The sequence below is a fragment of the Equus przewalskii genome, chromosome 21 (assembly GCF_037783145.1).
Source record: "Equus przewalskii isolate Varuska chromosome 21, EquPr2, whole genome shotgun sequence".
In the NCBI taxonomy this organism is placed as follows: Eukaryota; Metazoa; Chordata; class Mammalia; order Perissodactyla; family Equidae; genus Equus; species Equus przewalskii.
In genome coordinates this window covers 37,668,636-37,688,068 of record NC_091851.1, presented here as the reverse complement: position 1 = coordinate 37,688,068, position 19,433 = coordinate 37,668,636, and the positions used below count along the sequence as shown (strand labels likewise).

The 19,433-nt window shown below is 52.9% G+C and overlaps 1 protein-coding gene across 3 annotated transcripts in view; it reads left to right on the top strand.

Moving 5' to 3' along the window:
* Positions 1-6,264: 6,264 nt before the first annotated feature.
* PTGIS (prostaglandin I2 synthase) overlaps positions 6,265-19,433 on the top strand; it is a 43,576-nt gene continuing 30,407 nt past the window's right edge. The window contains exons 1-4 of one of the 3 annotated variants that reach the window (XM_070589417.1): positions 6,268-6,526; positions 13,071-13,234; positions 16,485-16,608; positions 18,535-18,713. In XM_070589417.1, coding sequence (XP_070445518.1) covers positions 16,579-16,608; positions 18,535-18,713 — 209 coding nt within the window. In that variant the 5' untranslated portion in view covers positions 6,268-6,526; positions 13,071-13,234; positions 16,485-16,578. Of the gene's footprint in view, positions 6,527-13,070; positions 13,235-13,275; positions 14,779-16,484; positions 16,609-18,534; positions 18,714-19,433 lie in introns of those variants that run through there. The other 2 variants (XM_070589416.1, XM_070589418.1) reach the window with 2 other exon arrangements.

Below are 19,433 nucleotides of genomic sequence, written 5' to 3'. Positions count from 1 at the left end.
ATTAGACACACAACCTTCTTGAGTCCTTCCGACCACCATGGGAGGGAGGCCCTGCCATTGTCCCCTTGTACAGATGAGAAAAGCAAGTTTCAAAGCATAAAAAGTAGCCTATTCTGTATCTAACGATTCCAAGAACATCTCATCAAATTGACTCAAAGACGTTCGGAGATAAGGCATGCGTTAGTCAGTTTTTGCTGCGTAACAAAACCCTCAAAATCTCCGTGACTTAGAAAGCAAATCATTTTTCTTACTTATAGGCCTTCAGGTCAGTGGGAAGTCTCTGCTCAGCTGCAGGTCGAGTGTGGGTTTTCGCCGTGTGCACAGCTAAGGGCACACACCAGGAGGGGCACGTGGGGATAGAGGATTCTTCTGGGAATCTCTGCTCAGAGCAGGCGCACCATCACTGCTTCCCCTGCTGTCAGAACAAGCCGCAGCCTGAGCCCCCATCACCGGCCAGGGAGATATTCTCTGCCCTTGATGGGAGGCATTGCCGTCACGTGGCAAAGGGTGTGCATGTCTAGCTCCAATACGAGGAGAGTGTAAGAACTGGGGACTATGCTCTAATCTGGCACAGGACAGCTCCAGGTGGGTTAATTCATTGTGTGACTCAGCAAAGACTCTCCTCAGGCTTCAAGACGGCGACCACAGGGACCGGCCCTGGGCACAGTGGTTAAATGCGCACGTTCTGCTTCTCGGAGGCCTGGGGTTCGCCGGTTTGGATCCCAGGTCCAGACATGGCACCGCTTGGCAAAAGCCATGCTGTGGCAGGCATCCCGTGTACAAAGTGGAGGAAGATGGGCATGGATGTTAGCTCAGGGCCAGTCTTCCTCAGCAAAAAGAGGAGGATTGGCAGCCCTTAGCTCGGGGCTAATCTTCCTCAAAAGAAAAAAAAAAAGTTGGCAGCCACAGCTCTGACTCCCTCTCTGGTCAGCCTCACCCACTGGCTCACGGCAGATGTGTGTTGATAGTGTGACCAACTTCCTGGTTGCCCGGGACCGAGGGACTTCCCAGGATCTGTGACTTTCAGGACTAAAACCAGGAAAGTCTGGGTAAGTCAGGAAGAGTTGGTGACACTGTGTGTGTAGCAGACTGTTCCTCAACATTTGGGGGTGACTGGGGGTGACATGTCTGAGTGTGTGAATGTGTGTATGTGTAAGTTGTTAATCCACAGCCCAACACAGCAAACAACTAAACACTCTTTATTACACGTCTCCAATCATGATGGGCGTTTGGTCGCTCCCAACTCAATGGGGAATTTCATTTGGCAGATTTTCTACACAGGTCCCCAACCTGCCCTCATGTCAGCCTCATGTCACATCTTCTCTCTCAGGCTTCCCCCTAAAGCTATTATCCTTCCTTAATTCGACAGGGCAATTTAGTTCAACATGCCAACTCCAGACGTATTTTGCCTTCCCCCAAAATGGCTAAGCCACTGGGCTTTGGCACAACTGGACTCCAGGGCCGAAAGCAGGTGGCAGAAGTGTGTTGTTGGCCTACACAGTGTTTTAAAGTAATGGGAGCCATTACTGCCAGCTTCTTTTGAATCAGAAGCCCTGGCCACACTGGGCATATGTTTCTACATGGCCACAGTTGGCTCAAACTGAGTGGAGGCAGCTGCCTTTCAGATGGAGCAGCATTCTCCAGTTTTCCACTGTCCTCACTCCTCCCTATTGCCTCCCTGACATGATAGCTCCCTTCATTCACTTATCGGACTTGCTTGAAGACTGGAGTTTGCCGCCCTCTCTTTAGCAGCACAGAAAATACAGAAATTTTGCAGCTTTGGTCTCTCCTCCCCCTCCCCCCTCTCTAAGTGGAAGAATTTACTCCTGCACTGATAAGGTTTGTGCCTATGGCGGTGCATATAGTCAGCGCTGTTGTTTTTTTGGTGGTTGTAGATAGCATCTGTCCTTCCCTACTTCAGCGGCTGTGAGAATGCGCTTCTCAGGCCTCCTGCCTGGAGCCTAACTGACAGACTGACCATGGCGTCAACCTCACAGCTGAGGGGAGGCCGCGCTTCCCAGGGGCTGCTCCCGGTTGATCACAGAGGGCGCAGGGATCCTGAGCAGGCCCAGTCCCCAGAGAGACAGGACCCCTCTGGAGGCTGAGGACTTCCTGGCAGCCTTGCCGAGCTTTCTCAGAACTGCACTGTAGTCTACAACCAACCAATCCTTCCTTCCTTCCCTTTCTCCAGCCTCCTCTGGCTCCCTGCTCACTTCCCACCCCGGCATTTTCCTCCACAAATCTCCTGTATGTCTCATCTCATCTTGGCTCTCTCAGAGGACTTGGACTAAGACACCTCCCCATAACAGATTTGGATCAACCAAAAGGAAGAGAAAGAGGGGGCTTGCAGGCAGGTAAAGAGCGAGAGTAAAGGTGTGGAGGTGGGAAAGCTTGGGGTGCGTTCACACCACACGGGGGGTGGGGGGAGCGGGAGAGAACTAGCCTGTTCTAAGAGCATCAGATTCCCATGCTCTAACCTATCAAAAGAAGTACTGTGTGACTTTGGGTGCGCTACTGAACCTCTCTGGGCCTTGGTTTCACCATCTGCGAATCAGTAATAACAATAGTACCCATTTTATAGGATCTTGTGGGGATTAGATGAGTTAATAGGAAAAAGCATTTGAAATGGCATAAATTACCAACTAAAGATAGAACTATAATAACAAAAATGTTTAAAACTGCCCCTCTCTGATGGGGCTGCCTTTCAGCTTTGAAGAGGAAAACACACTTTGCGGTTTCCTTTCCTGACACAATTTGTTGTGGCCTTTCAGATACAGACATGAGCCAGACCCAGTCCCTGGGGAGAGAGAGTGCGGGTGCTGGCTGGAAAGGGCTGCGCTTTCCCAGACAAAGTCCCCCATTTTCTGAGGGAGTCGGGTCTTGACATTATCCTCATGACTCCACAGCAGCCAGATAAGAGAGCGGAGGTTGGGCGGGACTGGAGAGTGGCCCAGATGTCTTGTCTCTGCTGGACAGCGGACATCTGGACACACTGAGACTCCTACAGGACAATGTCCGGACTCTTGTCTCTGGGTGGCAGCCCCCAGCAGAGCTGGACGGAAGGAGGAACTTCCTGAGAGTCCGCACCTCCCAGATGAAGGCTTTGAACCCTGCCAGGCGACCCCCTGCCATCACCGCTCCCAGCAACACGCCCGCTGCACAGATCAGGCAGCTGAGGCTCAGAGAGGCAAACGACCTGCTCAGGGTCACACAGTGACTCAAGCCCTTGTGTGTTCCAGCCCTTTCAGCAGGGGCTGCAGGGGTCACCCCCAGGGTCGTCTTCCCTCAGCTTCCTTCCTGAGGCCATACCGTCCGCGCCCTCAGCAGGACCCCGTCGGTCCACGTGGGTCGGGGGAGTTTGAAATCTCTGCCTTGTCAGAGCCCTTCCTGTTTCTGCAAGATGCCGCAGCCAGGGCTGGACGTCCAGTCAGCCTGATAAATGTCGAAAAGCTGAGTTGTAAGAAAACTAAGAATAATAAGACGAACGGACCCTTCTGGATGCTCGCCACGGCTGGCGCTGGGAAAGGTGCTCCAGATGCAGTGTTAGCTCATACAGCCCTTACCATGGACGTAACTGGAAGGTCGTCTTAGGAATGTTTTTGGCCGCAAGTAAGAGAAAGTCTGACTCACGGTTCTGAGCAACATAGACATTTGATTATCTCATTGAGCAGGGAGTCCAGAGGTAGGCGGTTCAGGGACGGTTACTCTGCAGCTCTGGTCTGGGGCTCTGCGACTTTCCTGGCCTCCCCTCACGTCACTCCCACCATCACGTCCTCACGCAATGGTCCCCAAAGAAAAGGAGGCAAGAGGGAGGACAAAATGTCCCAGAAGGCCCAAACAGATGTCCAGAAGGCACCCCCACGGCCACCCTCAGACCAATCTCTGGCAAAGAGGGACTTCCCAGGCTGGCTCAGACCAGGAGCGGCTCATTCCCTGGTTTCCGAGGAGCAGAGAGGGACCGTCTTCCAAAACACCTGCTCGATTCCTGAACAAAATCGGGTTCTGTCAGCAAGGGGGGAGCCAGGGGCCCCAACACATTCTTGTCTCTTGGGTGTGTGGACAGCTGGTCTCCTTCCCTGGGGGATTTTGCCCCTGGGTTGGTGGGGGAAGAGGGACATGCTCTTAGGGAGAGATTTGAACTGAGGTGACACCACTGTGAACTCAAGCCAGGGGTGTGGGGTCGAAGAGTTAACATTTATTGAGCACCTGCTGTGTGCCGGGCCCCGTGCTGGGTGACTTCACCCTCTCATCATGTGATTCCGTCCTCATGACACTCCTGTGAGGGAGGAACTGGTTTTCCCATTTTTCAGATGAGAAAACCAAGACCAAGCCCGGATCGCACACGCGGTGAGAGGCCACACTGGAACAAGCGCTAACGGCAGAGAACTGTCCCCAGCGCTCACTGTGTGTCAGGTACCCGGAGCTGAGTGTCACCCGGATTAGGTCACTGACTCCTCAACTCAGCCCCATTCCTGCTGACGGAAGGCTGCCCCCTGGGGCTCCCCAAATTTGGAGAAAATCCTCCAGGCCTGTCCTCTGGCCTTTTTGGGATTGTTGGCTCTGCCGGGGAATAAGCTGGATAAATAAACAAGAGGTTCAGGAAGCTCTTCTTGCCTCTTAATGTTCTCAATCTGCTGAGGCCACACGAGGCCATCCAGCTGCCTTGACAGCTGACATTAAACAGGCAGATAAATGAATCTCTAATATGATAGCAGGAAATGTTAAGTACTATCAAAAACAAACAAACAACCAAGTTAAGGCACTAGAGAGTGACTAAAGTGACTGCTTTAGACCAGGCGGTCAGGGAGGGCTTCTCTGAGGAGGCGACCGTTGAGCAGAGACAGAAGGACAAGGGAAGTGACAAAAAGAGCCAGCTGTGCAAGTCTCCAATAAAAGAGTATTCCAGGCAGAGGGAATAGCAAGTGCAAAAGCCCTGAGGTAGGAGGATGGTTGGCACATTTAGGGAAGGATGGGAGATGAGTGTGGCTGGAGCAGAGTGGGTGAGGGAGAGAGTAGGGGGACACGAGGTCAGAGAGGTAAAGCAGGAGGGGGTAGACCATGCTGGTCCTTGTAGGGCCTTGCAAGGACTTGGGCTGTGCTCTGAGTGAGGTGGAGCCATGGAGGGTACTGAGCAGGGTTCAGTTACAGGATCTGACTTAGGTTCCAGCAGGATCCTTCCAACTGCCGTGGGGAGAATGGACTGTAGTGGGATGAGGGCAGAAGCCAGGAGACCAGGAAGAAATGGGGCTCCTTGAGAGGGCTGTTGGGAAGACGAAATGAAAGCTGCCTAGGCCCGCCCAGCAGCGAGCCAGAGACAAGATCAGAACCAGACCTTCTGGGTTCCACATCCACGCTCTGCCCGCTGTCTCACCACACTTACAGGTGCCAAGCGCTCCATCGTCTGCAGCCTCCTCTTACTGACCAGCTCTCATCCACTCCTCTTAACCCCGGGGGGAGTACAGCTGGGCCCTGTCTGTCCCCAGGTAAGGAAGTGGTCTCAGACAGGGTAAGTTACCTGCGCCCGCTTTCCAGGGTATAAATGGGGGCAGGTGGGGGCGGGTGTAGGGAGTGGTGAGCCTGGAGTGAGGCCCAGGCCTTCCAGCTGGGAGCCCAGGTTCTCCCCCAGCACCCAAGGGTGCTCTCTTGCAGAGGCACCTGCACAGGAGGCTGGCACCCTAGGCACCAGGCAATCTCGACAACGGCCACCGTACCCTGAGCCTACTATGCTCCAGGTACAGGGATGTGCGCTTTACACTCATTTGTCTGTCCCTCACAGCAGCTGACGACACGGGCACTCGGAGCCCAGGCCCCAGTGGCTCTTACCCCTTCGTTACAGTTATTGAAGGTAATACACGGTGCGGTACAGCCCAGCCCCCCAACCCAGCCGGGTCCAACAGGCTAGGAATCTCAAGGCCTCTAACTGGTCTGGGGCGGGATGAGCAGGGGCCCTCGGCGGGGGAGACTATTTAGGTGGAAAGTGGTGGAAAGGCCCCTCTTGCTCTCCCACCACATTCTCTCCTCTCCCGCCAGGTCACCCTGCCCTCCTCATACTCCGGTTCCTTCCCCATCATCCTTTCTTCCCTGATATTCCCTCCCCCTCCCTCCCCCCCCCAATCCCTCCCTCCCTGCACATACCCCGCCTTTCCCCTACATCTCCCGTCCCGTCCCCCTACATCCTTCTCCGCCTCCATCCCACAACGCCCCTCCCCGCGCCCCCCCCCCCGCCCCCTGGCCCAGGGGGTGGGGGCCTGTCCCCGCCCGAGAGGAGGGGAGGGGGCTCTGCCGACCAGGGACGGCTCCGCGGCCCGCCCCCCGCCCTCGGCGGGCCGGCCGGCGGGGAGGGACCGGGGAGGGGCGGCCGCGGGGCGGAGGGAGCACCTGGGTGGGCCCCGGAGCCAGCCCCGCGGAGTCCCGCGCTCGGCCGCCGCATCCTCGCCGCCGGCCGTGCCATGTCCTGGGCTGTGCTCCTCGGGCTCCTGGCCGCGCTGCTGCTGCTGCTGCTGCTGCTGAGCCGTCGGCGCGCGCGGTGAGTGTCCCCGGCCGCCGCCCCCGCCCCGGCCCGCCAGCCCCCGACCCCGCAAAGAGGGCTCCAAGTGGAGAGGGGCGGCGCGGGAAGGGGCGAGGACCCCCTGGGTAGGTCCCGGGGGGCTGATCACCCATCGCTGGGCCCGGAGCGCGAGGGCTGGACTTGCGGGGGGTTCCAGGGAGGCCGAGGGTCTGCGGGTGGGGAGTGGGTGCGTGGACAGGCTCGCTGTGACCCGGGTGGAAGCGGCCTCTGCCTGGATCCGGCAGCTACTGGGGGCGCAAGCCCTGCTTGCTCGCAGCAGCCCTGCGGGGAGCCTTGCTCCTCACCCCGTCTCGCAGACGGGAGCGTTGAGGCCGGGGAGGGCAGACGCTCTGGGGATGTCGTCCTCCCAGCCCTGGAACCGCCTTCCACTGGATCCCTGACCTGGGTGAGGGGGCTGGGGAGGCTGGCTCTGTCCCTCTGCCTGTGGAGAAGCTCGGGCCCAAAGGGGTCTCCACTCCCCTGAGCCCCCACAGCCCGCGCGGGGTGCATCTCGGCTTCCTGCTCCATTGAGAACCTGCGATTTAGGAGAAAAAGTAAAACTCATACACCTCCGATCAGGGAGGAGGCCTTTTTCTCTTTATGAAACGTGTTTTCCATTAATTTGAATTGCACAAGGAGTAGCCGAATACGTTTGGCTTGAAACAAATATTTATCCCGTTTTAGATAAGACTGACGCCCTTTTAGCCACCCTTCCGACAATTCGGGACCTCTCCTGTTGATAAGCATGGGAGGAACCTTCCAGATTTTTTTAAAGTACACTTCTTATTTTAGACTAGTTTTATATTTATAGAAAAGTTCAACCGTCGTACAAAGACTTCCCGATACCTTGGCCAGTTTCCCCTACTGTTAATTATCTACTGTAACCCACTGTGCATTATCAAGGCCGTTTGTCAAAACTAAAGCACCAGCACTGGTCTGTTAGGATTAACGAAACTCCAGGCTTTGTTTGAATTTCATCAGTTTTTCCATTAATGTCCTATTTCTGTGCCAGAATCCAATCGAGCGTGCCACGCTGCCTTTAGTTGACATATTTCCTCAGTTTCCCCAGCTGTTTTTAAAATTGCTCTTACATAGATAATACAGGGCTGTGTGTGTGTGTGTGTGTGTGTGTATGTGTGTGTGTGTGTTTAAAGCAGAGTGTCTGAAAATTCCAGAAATTTATTGGAAACTTTTTATTTTCAAACAACATCTTAGTTAAATTTCCAAACAGTAAGCTCATGATATTTTTCTTCAACGACTAGACACCTTCTCAGGTGAAATTTAAAACCATGAATTCAATCATTTGCCTGGAAAAAAGGAAAAAGCAAATGAGAAGGGCAACAAGTAAGTTTCCCTGTGAAGAAATGAATTCGTCTTCCTACGTCGTCGGGCTTTCTGGAAGCTCGGTGCAGAGATGTTTCCAGACTGCTCATTTGCTTTTTTCACTCCGGATTTGGGTTGTGACGTCCGTCTATGTTGCTCCATAGAGATCTGGCTCTTTTTCATCTTCTGTGTAGTATTCCGTAGTATGAATAAATGGTTTCTTTTCTCCCTTTTATTCCTGTCCCTGTGGATGGACGTTTAGGTTGTTTCTGTGTTTTTGCTGTTTCAGACAGTGTGCTGTGGTCTTCCTGGGGGCCCCCTGGTCTGTGCTTTTCTCTGCGGGAGGTGAGGGGAGCCATAAAATACATGGATTCTGGGGGCTGGGGTACCTGGGTGCTCAGCATATAGAAATTCCCAGCCTCTGGGAATAAGAACAAGTCGAGGGGCTGGCCTGGTGGCTCGGTGGTTAAGTTCACACGTTTCACTTCTCCCTGGGCCGGGGGTTCGCTGGTTTGGATCCTGGGTGCGGACATGGCACTGCTTGAAAAGCCATGCTGTGGTAGGCGTCCCACGTATAAAGTAGAGGAAGATGGGCATGGAGTTAGCTCAGGGCCAGTCTTCCTCAGCAAAAAGAGGAGGATTGGCAGTAGTTAGCTCGGGGCTCATCTTCCTCAAAAAAAAAAAAAAGTTGAGTCACTGCTCTCTGCCTCAGTTTCCCAATCTTTAAAATGGGGATGATGATGATAATCGTAGGTAACAGTGGAATTGCTGGGTTAGAAGAAATGCCAATTGCACATTATTTTAGCTAATTTTTGCTGTCAGTCCAGAGAGCTAATTTATCTTTGAGGGTGAGCCGTTGATTTTTATACCTGTGGGTGGCTCAGGAGGGTCAACAAGTGGGTACTGGGGAGAAGTGTGGGCGTGGAGGTCACTGGCAACTGGGGGGCAGTTGCGTGGACCCTGGGGAGACCCAAAAGGGACCCCAGTATAGGCTCTAGTCTCATCTTCTTCTCTCATCTCAGTCAGGGGGCACTTTGTTACCCGCTTTTTACAGAGGAGGAAAACCGAGGCTCAGAGAGGCCAAGCAACTTGCCCAGATCTGCCTGGATTAAAAATCGGGGCTGCAAGAATTTTTAATTCCCAGGAAAAGTGAATTTTCACTCTTTCCATACATTATATTTGTGATCTGAATGCTCAAAAGTCTTACGATCACATGATGTTAAGATAGTGAGAGATGTGGCTGCAACCAGAAGGTTCCTAAGGAAGAACAAATACCCGGTGTTAGAGAAAGAGCTGGTGATGCTGACGCCGTGTCACCATGATTCAAACCCTCAGCTCATTCCTTTCTCCTGACCGGCCCCCGCTGGAGGTGACGAGGTCACGTGCCTCCCCCCATCTTACAGCCGGGGCTTAGAAAGCCTGCGTACCTCCTTAAAGCCACACAGGAATTGTATTCCTCATCTAGCTGGTTCCAAAATTCATGCTTTTCCCAGTAAAAAAAAAAAACCAAAAAACCCACCTTTTTAGTCTGTCTTTACCTCTGGCTTCATTTTTGTTTTTTTTTTAATTAAAAATTTTTTACTTATGAAAAATTTCAACGATATGGAAAAATAAAAAGAATGGGAGAGCCCCCAGGTACCCATCATCTTGATTGACAGTTGTTAACATTTTTTTTTAATTACGGATAGACTATCTCACCACGAAGCATTTCAGCATGCGTTTCAGAAAACAATGACAATAGCAATTCTGTTATCCTGCCTGAGACTATAGACAATAAATCTTAACATTCTCTAGCTCCCAGTCCAAATTCAAATTTCTGGAATTAGGGCAGGAACTTTTAGGCCCAGCTTGATAGCTGTGCGTGTTTTCTTCTGGGAGAGGTGGTGAGGCCTGGGGCTAGAATTAGGGGTCTGACTCCTGTGGCCATCGAGGCTGATGACCTGCCATGTGGCTGTCAGAAGCCTTCTCGCCTTCCTGGCCTTGTTCTCTCCCTTTCTGCTCTGGGATGGTTCATGCGGCCGGGCTCTCACGCCCCAGCCACTTCGCCAGGCTGAGTGCATCTCTCTTCATCTTTGGGTTTGTGTGGCTGCTGTAGGGAGCATTGGGAGAGGTCTTCTGGGAGGGAAGCCCCTTTTCGGGGGGACCAGAGGCCACAGTGGCATTAGGTTAGGGTTCCTGGTGGCTCAAGGGCTGATCTGGTCCCTTGCAGGATACGAAATTGCTAGGCGCAAATAAATCTGTCTCACTCCAACGTGCACTGACCAGAGGTCACCAAATGATGGTCCGTGGCTGGATTCAGCCCCCGATGGATCTGGTGTGTACCACACAGTACAAGGGGAGAGAACTGGGGGAGTCCACACACAAAACTCCAGATTCCCAGCTTCGCGTGAAAGATTGGAAGATGTAGCAACACTTGCTTGGGACTCCGTAGTAGAGCCCGCTCTAAACCTTGGCACAGTCCCCACCACTCCCTGTTGCTCTCCAACACACAGCTGTTCTATTTATCACCATACGAGCTCTACTATTTTTCTTACGTTGAGAGACAATCCTCTGAAACTGTCTACTAGAAAAACAGGAAAACAAAACTAGAGCAAGTTGGCCACCTGCTTTTTCTACACAGCGGGAGGCAAAGGGGAGGAGTAGGGGCGGATCAGGGAGATGCTCATTCATGGCAGACAGCCTGTGGGTGAGCCCTGGGGAAAGAAGGGGTTAACCTCCTTCTGTTCCCCGATTAAATCCTTCTGGCGCCTGAGGCCCCGAATTGAGTTGAAACCACTGGACAGAGAGGTCGGGCAATCCACCAACGTTGCACAGCTAAATGATGCAGCCTCTGCTCTGGGCAATCCAGAACGTGGACTGTGTGCCAGGCTCTTAATTTGTGTTAGCTCCCTTAATGCTTTTAGCAACATTAGGAGGCAGGTGCCACTCACTGAGCACCAAGTATGTACATGATTCATTCATCTGACACATATATGTGAAGCACCTGCCATGTGCCAGGCCCTGTTCTAAGTGCTGGGGTCAAGAAGTGCCCGCCCCCATGGAACTGCCGTCCAGTGAAGGCATGACCCTTCAAAGGACCAAAGGCGGACTGTTATCCATCCTTGACCCTCTGCCCTGAGTCGGGAAGGGTCCAGTGAGAGAGAGACTGGACAGCTGGCGGGGGTGGGGGTGTCTGTGAGCGAGGAATGGGCAGTTTCTGGAGGAACCCGCTTGAGGGGAATCAAAGCTCCAGGGGGGGATCAGCAAAGGTGCCTCGATGTCTGAACCAGGAAGGGCAGAAGGGCAGGCGACAGTCAGCTGTGTGGGCGGGAGCTGGGGGAGAGGGGGTCAAGCCCTCCAGCCCTGCCCACCAGGGCCTGGCGGTGCCTCAGAACAGTGAGAGTGTCCGTAGGAGAGGCCGGAGACCGCAGACCCCAAAATAGAGCTCCCTCCTCCTGGCCGCAGGCTGAGTCACCCTGGAGTGTGAGCTGAGCCCGCCTGGGCTTCAGGCCCCCGGCTGGAGGAGCCACCACATCACGGGTCAGACGCCTGGGCTCCCAGCTTCCTGCCTTTGTCTGCGCCTCCTCAGGACTTTTCTGGGGACAGATAAAAGGCTGCCAGAAATAACACCTGGCTCGCTGGGGAGCTTCCCCAGCTTCGGCAGGGAGAAAGGGCAGGGAAAGGAAGCCCTGGCCCCACCCAGCCGCTCACAGATGTCTGAGGGGAGAATCTCGGGCCGGCATCTGTGCAGTCGCTGCAACCTCTCTGTGTCTCAGTTTCTGCGTCTGCAGAGTGGGGAGGCAGACGTCCGCCTGGGGTGACTTGGGGCCAGGGTAGCATCAAGAGCGTGGGCTCTGCGGCCAGTCCTGCATGGGTTAGAAACCCAGCTCCTCCAGGGTGGGCCCTCGGGCAAGTGAGTCAGCCCCTCTGGGCCTCAGTTTCGTCTGCTGTAAAATGGGCTTGATGGTAATAGTTCCTTCCTCATAGGATCACACAGTCAGGGCTCATTAAGTATCAGCATTATTACCAAGCGAGGAAACACTGGAAAATGCACAGGGCCTGACGTACGCTTGCTGCTCAATAAGTGGCACCCCGAGTCTTATTGGTCCTGCTGCTCAGACCCACCCCAGCTACCAGGTGCCAGGTGCTGGCCAGACCTCCCTTCATCTTCATCACAGCCTGGTGTGATCAGTAGTGTTGTCACTCCCGTTTTACAGATGGGGAAACTGAGGCACGGAGAAGCAAAGTCACACATCCAGTAAGAAGCTGGGCTGGGATTTGAAGCCAGGAAGTGTGGGGCTGAACTGGGGCCCATAACCACCACGGCCTCCTGCCTCCTGTGCAGAAGTCACTGCGCCCGTGTCCTGTCTCTCTGGGTGGACCTGGGCCGGGAGAGGGCTGGTGCGCACCACGCTAACAGGGTACTCCAACCCCGTGCTCTGCCAGCATGCCACGTTTCCTTTATTTTTTAATTGATTTATTTTTTATGAGGTAACTGCTTTATAACATGATATAAATGTCAGGAGTACATCGCTGTATTCGGTTTCTCTGGAGACTGCATCATGTTCACCACCCAAAGATTGGCTACACTCCATCGCCACACACGTGCCCAGGCTCCCCTTCCGCCCTGCTCCCTGCCCCCTTCCCCTCTGGTACCCACCGATCCAACCTCCGTCTCTGGACACATTTCCTTTAAATGGAGCCTTCAGGAGGAGCTGCCTCCGGCCAGCGGCTCACAAAGAGATGAGGGGAGAGGAAGGGCCCTGGCGCCCCCCTGGTGCCCCAGAGCTGCCACTTCGCGGTTCTCCGCCATGACGGGCCCAGAGGCAGGGGAGGGCGGGCAGAGAGCGGGGTGGGGGGTGGTTGGGAAGGCGCCTCCCGATGCCCTCAAACCTCATCTCTGGTTCTGCTCCCATCTTTCTCAAACCCCAGCCCGTAAATCTGGTCAGTCTTTCTGTCCACCACCTGTTCCACCCTTTGGGCTATGTTGGGGACAGCCAGACGGAGGGAGCAGGAGGCTGTGGTGGAGGGGGGTGGAGGGGGAGGGGAAGCAGTCCCCTGGACTACAGGGGCTGGCACCATAGCCCCCCGTCCTGGAAGTGGAGGGGTCAGATGCCAAGCCTGGCTCACTGGGGACGCGCCTCCGCTCCCACCACTGCGGTTCTCCGGAAGGTACTGGAAGTCTCCTGACACACCTCCCCCGTCTCCTTCTCTGTTGCAGCCTTCAAAAGCGTGATTGCATCGCTTCCCTCCTCCGGCTCCTAACCTTCCAGAGGACCCACGTTGCACTTGGCGTCAAAGCCAGACTCTCTCCTTGGCCTTCAGACCCTCGAGGTCCAGGGGTCATCTCCTACCCCTCACCCCCACACTCTGCACTCTGACCACGTATGCTCCTGCTGTCTTGAAAACCTCATCAGATGTGCTCCCTCTCTGGGGCCTTTGCACCTGCTGTTCCCTCTGTCTGTAACACTCTTCCACTGTACTCCCTTCTCATCCTCCGGTCTTCGCTCACATGGCAGCTCTGCGGGGAGGCCCTCGCTGACCGCCTTCTCTAAACTAGGCGCCTCGCTCTCTCCTATCACCCTTCTTTTTTTCTTTACTGAAATGTAATTCACATACTATAAAATTCACTCTTTTAAAGTATACAATTCGGTGGGTTTTCGTATATTCACAGGGTTGTGTGCCATCAGCACCATCCAACTCCAGAATGTTCTCATCACCCCCAAAGTAAACCCCGTGCCCGTCAGCAGTCTCTCTCCATTGCCCCTCCCCTCAGCCCCTGGAAACGACTAATCTCCTGTGTGTCTCTGTGGACTCGCCTTTTCTGGACATTCCACAGAAATGGAATCATGCAATATGTGGCTTTTGTGTCCGCTTCTTTCCCGTAGCGTAACGGTCCTGAGATTCTTCCACACCATAGCGTGAATCAGTGCTGCGTGCCTTTTTATGGCTGAGTAATGTTCCAGGCCGTGGACCTGCCACATTTGTCTGTCCGTTCCTCAGCCAATGCACATTTGGGTTGGTTCCACTTTTTGGCTGTTATGGATAATAATATGACCGTAAACAATAGCGTACGAGTTTATGCATGAACATATGAACATATGTTTGCAGTGTTTTGGGGCATATCGCTGGGCTGTGTGGTAACTCTTTAACCTTTCAGGGGCCTGCCAGACCAGTTCCCACGGCAGCTGCACCGTTTTACGTTCGCAGCAGACACGCACGAGGATTCCAGTTTCCCCACGCCCTCACCAGCACTTCTTTTGCTTTTTTCACTGCGGCCGTCTCAGGCGGTGTGACGCCGTAGGGCATTGTCGTTTTGATTTGCACCTCCCCCCGTGGCTAATGATGTTGAGCATCTTTTCATGTTCCTACTGGCCATTTGTATTTCTTCTTTGGAGGACTGTCCCTTCGAATCCTTCCTGAGTTTTTGAATCGGGTTACTTGTCTTTTCGTTGTCGAGTTGTATCTCCTTGACTTTCTTCCTCACGCTTCTCACTCTCGGCAGTGATTTTGCTTTTTTGTTTCTTGACCTTCTGCCCTTATTAGCAGGGAAGGCCCACGCGGTCGGGCGCCTTGCTGTCCTGCGTGGTGCTGTCTCTCCAGCGCCCAGAGCTGACCTCTTCAGAGTTAATATCTGGTGAAGGAGTGACTGAGTCCGCAGTGAGGAGAGAGGCAACGAGTCACTCACTCACGCATTCGGCAGACAGCGAGCTTCCTGCATCCCTGTGGTTCTGATAATTCTAAGACTGAAACAGGGGTCCTAGCCTGGGTTTCGGGCCCTCCACGGGGTCCACCACGAGCACCGGCTCTTCAGTGTTGTGAGGCCCACTTTGTGCACGTGCTGTAGCTCTCCTTAGTGACCATCCCTCCCTCAGAGGATGCGATGAGACATTCATATCTTCGGCGCTTGGCCAAGGGCAGGGCCTGGGGTAAGTGCAGTGTAAGCCTGAGTGTGTTAGCTACTTCTTGTGTAACAAATTACCACACACTTAGCAGCTTAGAAAAGCACCCACTTATTGGCCTACAGTTTGGTAGGTCCGAAGTCCAGCACAGTGCGGCCGGGTTCCCTGTTCAGTCTTATAAGGCTGAAATCAAGGTCCCAGCCAGACTGCCTTCCTATCAGGAGCCTCCGGGGAAGAATCTGGCTGAAGACAGCTCCTTGGGATTGTAGGACTGTGGTCCCTGTTTGCTTGCTTGCTGTCAGTCAAGGTCCACTTGTAGCTCCCAGAGGCCGTCTGCATTCCTTGCCATGTGGCCCCTTCCATCTTCAAAGCCAGCAACAGAGAATTTCCCTTATGTCAAATCTTTCTCATGCTTTCAGTCTCTTTTGCCTTGTCTCTTGTAAGCCCTGTCCCCACCTGATTAGGTCAGGCCCACTAAGGAAAATCATTCTTTCTTTTTTTTTTTTGAGGAAGATTAACCCTGAGCTAACTGCTGCCAATCCTCCTCTTTTTTGCTGAGGAAGACTGGCCCTGAGCTAACATCCATGCCCATCTTCCTCTGCATCATATGTGGGATGCCTACCACAGCATGGTGTGCTAAGTGGTGCCATGTCCCCACCCGGGATCCGAACCAGTGAACCCCAGACCACCAAAGCGGAACGTGCGAACTTAACCACTGCACCACCAAGCCGGCCCCAATCATTCTTTCTTAAAGTCAACTGTACCATTTATCCCCGACTCAGTGGGAGGGGATTATATAAGAATGTGGGTCATCGTAGAATTATGTCTACCGCGGTGAGCTATAAATAGTTACGATGTTCTCAGAGACATCCCTCTGCTCTCACAGATGATTCTGAGCTTGAATATCACACATGCAACCTTCACCCCCTGGTGAACTGGCATGTACCCCTGGGACATCCCCACAGGCCATGGGCCTGGCCTCTGGTCCCCTGAGATACGTCAGATTCTGAGCTGGAGAGGGGCGGTCAGGGGTCAGGAACAAGGCCAGTCCTTCCTCCACCTTCTGCCACTCAGCCCTGCTCTCCAGTCTCATCTTTTCTCCGTGGGCACGACAGGGAGGGCGAGACGACCAAAACCCTGGTCCAGCTTGGTTCAGACAGAGAACTCTGTCTATACTACTGGATTCTGGAAGGCTCTCTCGCCCACAGAGAGATGACCATCTCGATTAGACTCTGGAATATGTACCAACATCAACTGGTCCCCAAGCTTCTGCTCTCAACCCCCTATAATCCATTGATCCTGGAAGCCCCTAAGCCAAATCATGCCCATTCTCTGCTCCAAACTCTCCCCTGGCTCCCACCTCACTCAGAGAAAAAGCTCAAGTCCTCGCAGCTGCCCACAAGGCCCTTCACGGTCTGGCTCCCATTACTGCTCTGGCCTCAACTTCCACTACTTCTTGCTCCCTCCAGTCCAGCCACGCTGGCCTCCTTACTGTTCTTTGAACACACCAGGCATGTTCCAACCTCAGGGCCTTTGCACTTGTGTTCCTCTGCCCAGAGGCTCTTCTTCCAGATCTCCATGTGGCTCCGTCCCTCACTACCTTCAGGTCTTTGCTCAAATGTCTCCTCAGGGAAGCCAGCCCTGCCCGCTCCATTTAAAACCACACCCCATGCCCTGCACCCTTCTCCTCTTCCCTGCTTCCTCAAGTGTGATCCGTGCTGTGGCTTCTGCAGGCGACCTGGCGAGCCTCCCCTGGACCTGGGCAGTATCCCCTGGTTGGGCTATGCCTTGGAGTTTGGAAAAGATGCTGCCAGCTTCCTCACTAGGATGAAGGAGAAGCATGGTGATATCTTTACTGTAAGTGCCTCTTGTGCCTCTTGGGAGGGAAGGAATGAGCAGCTGGGCCTGTCATACTGATTCCTTCTACGTTCTTCTATACGCTAACCTGCCCATGCAACATCCAGTGGTCCATCCATATGTCTATCCCACTATACACCCAACGCTTATCTAACATCCGCCTCTTCATTATCCCTCTAGCATCTTCCCAACATTGAACTGTGCCGTCATTCAATATCTATCCAATATTTGTACATCCATCCAGCTGACCCCTATCCATTCACTTAACTTCCATCTATCCAACATCCATCCATCTAACATCTATCTTTCTGCCTATCTACCCAATATCTAAGCAGCATCCTTCCATCCTAATATCTACACAACATTCATTCATATATTCCATTCCATCAAACTTCCATCTATCCGCTCATTCATCCATCTTTTCATCTACCTATCCAACATCTGTCTATCTAGCCATTTATCCAGTATCTATCTCTCTGTCTAGCCAAATTTATCCAGAATTCTTCTTTGCATGTACCTAACATCCATCCAACTTTCATCCATATATTCAAAATTTTTTTAAAGATTGGCACCTGAGCTAACATCTGTTGCCAATCTTTTTTTCTTCTTCTTCTTCTCCCCAAAGCCCCCCAGTACATAGTTGTATATTCAAGTTGTAGGTCCTTCTGGTTTTGACATATATTCAATTTTCACCGACTTCTGTTCTTCTGTTTACCTACTCACCTTTCCATCCATCTGCCACTATCCACCCAATGTTCAGTTATCTATCCATTCAGTATCTGGTGTCTATCCACTTGATATACATCTATTTATATCTCCAGCCATCTATCCTTTCAACATCTATTCAAACCACCACCCATCCATCCATCTTCCACGTATCCTTCCAACTTCCTTCCACCCAACATTAATCCTCCAATCTATTTACCCAATATCCACTCAGCATCCTGCCATCCATGTACCCAACATTCATCCAAACATTTAGTTTCCAGCCAACCTCTAGCTGCCCATCCATTCATCTCTCCATCCAACATACCTTCACTGATCTATCCTTCCATTTATCCAACCATCTAACAATCCATCCAAAAGCATTTTTTCCTTGAATATTGGCTTCTATTTTATAAGAGAGTTTGATTTATGTGACTCATAGACCACACTTTGAAAATAAGGCCAAGGCGGTGGGTAGAATTATGTGGCCCCTTCCACAGACATTTGAGGGCAGACACCCTTACCCTTGTTAACCGCAGGATTGCAGCTCTCCAGAGCCGCTGCCTTCCCTTCTTGGGGAGCATGTTACATACCGAGCTCAGCCTCCCAGAGAAGTGGGCATCGCTTGCACGTCCACTAGCATTTACCCAGCAACACCCATTGTTTATCAGTCCATCCATCTATCCGTCCATCTGTCCATTCATCCGTCCTTCCTTCCATCCACTTATCCATCCATCCACCCACCCACCCATCTATAATCTATCCAGCAGCAGTTATCTACCAACATCCTTCCATCTATCCTTCCATCCATCCTTCCATCCATCCATCCATCCATCCAATCATCCAGTCCATCCACCTGTGATGCACACAACATCCACCTGCTGCCTACTGCGGGCAGACTCTCTCCTGGCTGCTGAATATATGACAGTAACCAAGATAACCATGGCAGGTGCTTAAGAGTGACGTGCTGAATTCCAGTCCTAGCTCTGCCACTTCTCAGCTGTGTGATCTGGGGCACATTAGGTACCTTCTCTAAGCCTCACTGTGCAGCTATAAATGGGTGGATGATGGTCCCTACCTCACGGGGTAGTCGTGAGGGGTATGGAGAACATTGTCCGTTGAGTGCTGGTGGGGCCAGTGCCTGGCACGGGGTAAGCCCTTGACACTGAGGTCTACTGTTATTCCTGACGCTCCTCCTCGCTGCATCCCCGCCTCCCCCAGGTGCTGGTCGGGGGCAGGTACGTCACTGTCCTCCTGGACCCACATTCCTACGAGACGGTGGTGTGGGAGCCTCGCAGCAAGCTGGACTTCCACGCCTATGCTGTCTTCCTCATGGAGAGGATTTTCGACGTGCAGCTTCCGCATTACAACCCCAGCGACGAAAAGGCCAAGATGAAACCGTGAGTGGCTGGAGACGGTACCTGTGGGTGGGCCAGGGTCGGGGGCCTGAGTCTACCTGCATAGCCCGAGTCCTGTGTGGGTCGGGCTTCTCTCTACAACAGGTGTCCAGTAAAGACATTTGTTTTGAATAAACAAACAAAAACAAAACAAAAAACAACCTAAAGGAATGGGCCGAAGAAGAACTCTAGCCTTCTGAGGAGGAAGCTTTGATTTTCGTAGAAAGAGACCAGGGTTTGGGTCAGCCTGATCTGGCTTCAAATCCCGGCTCCACCACTTCTCAGCTTTGTGGCTTTGGACGAGTCACTCCCCCTCCTGAGCCTCTGTTCCACGTCTATAAAATGAAGAGAGCTGAGTGGGGTGATTATCATTTTCGAGTCCATACTCTGTTCCAGGCATCATGCATGATCTCATTAGTCTTCACGACGGTGCTGGAGGGCCAGTAAGTTATAGCCCCACTTTATAGATGAGGACACGGGCTCAGAGAAGAGCAGTGACTTGTCTTAGGTCACACAGCTAGGAAGTGGTGCAGGTCCTGAAACATGAGGAATAATCACGTCAACCAGAGGACATATGAGCACACTTACTCTGCGTGAATTCAGCAAACATCAGATGACCTATTCACACTGGCCACCGTCCTAGAGGCTGGGGTGCAGAATGATGCCAGCCACCATTGAAGACACCTACCCCATGCCAGGGGTTTGATAGGCACACTTCCATAT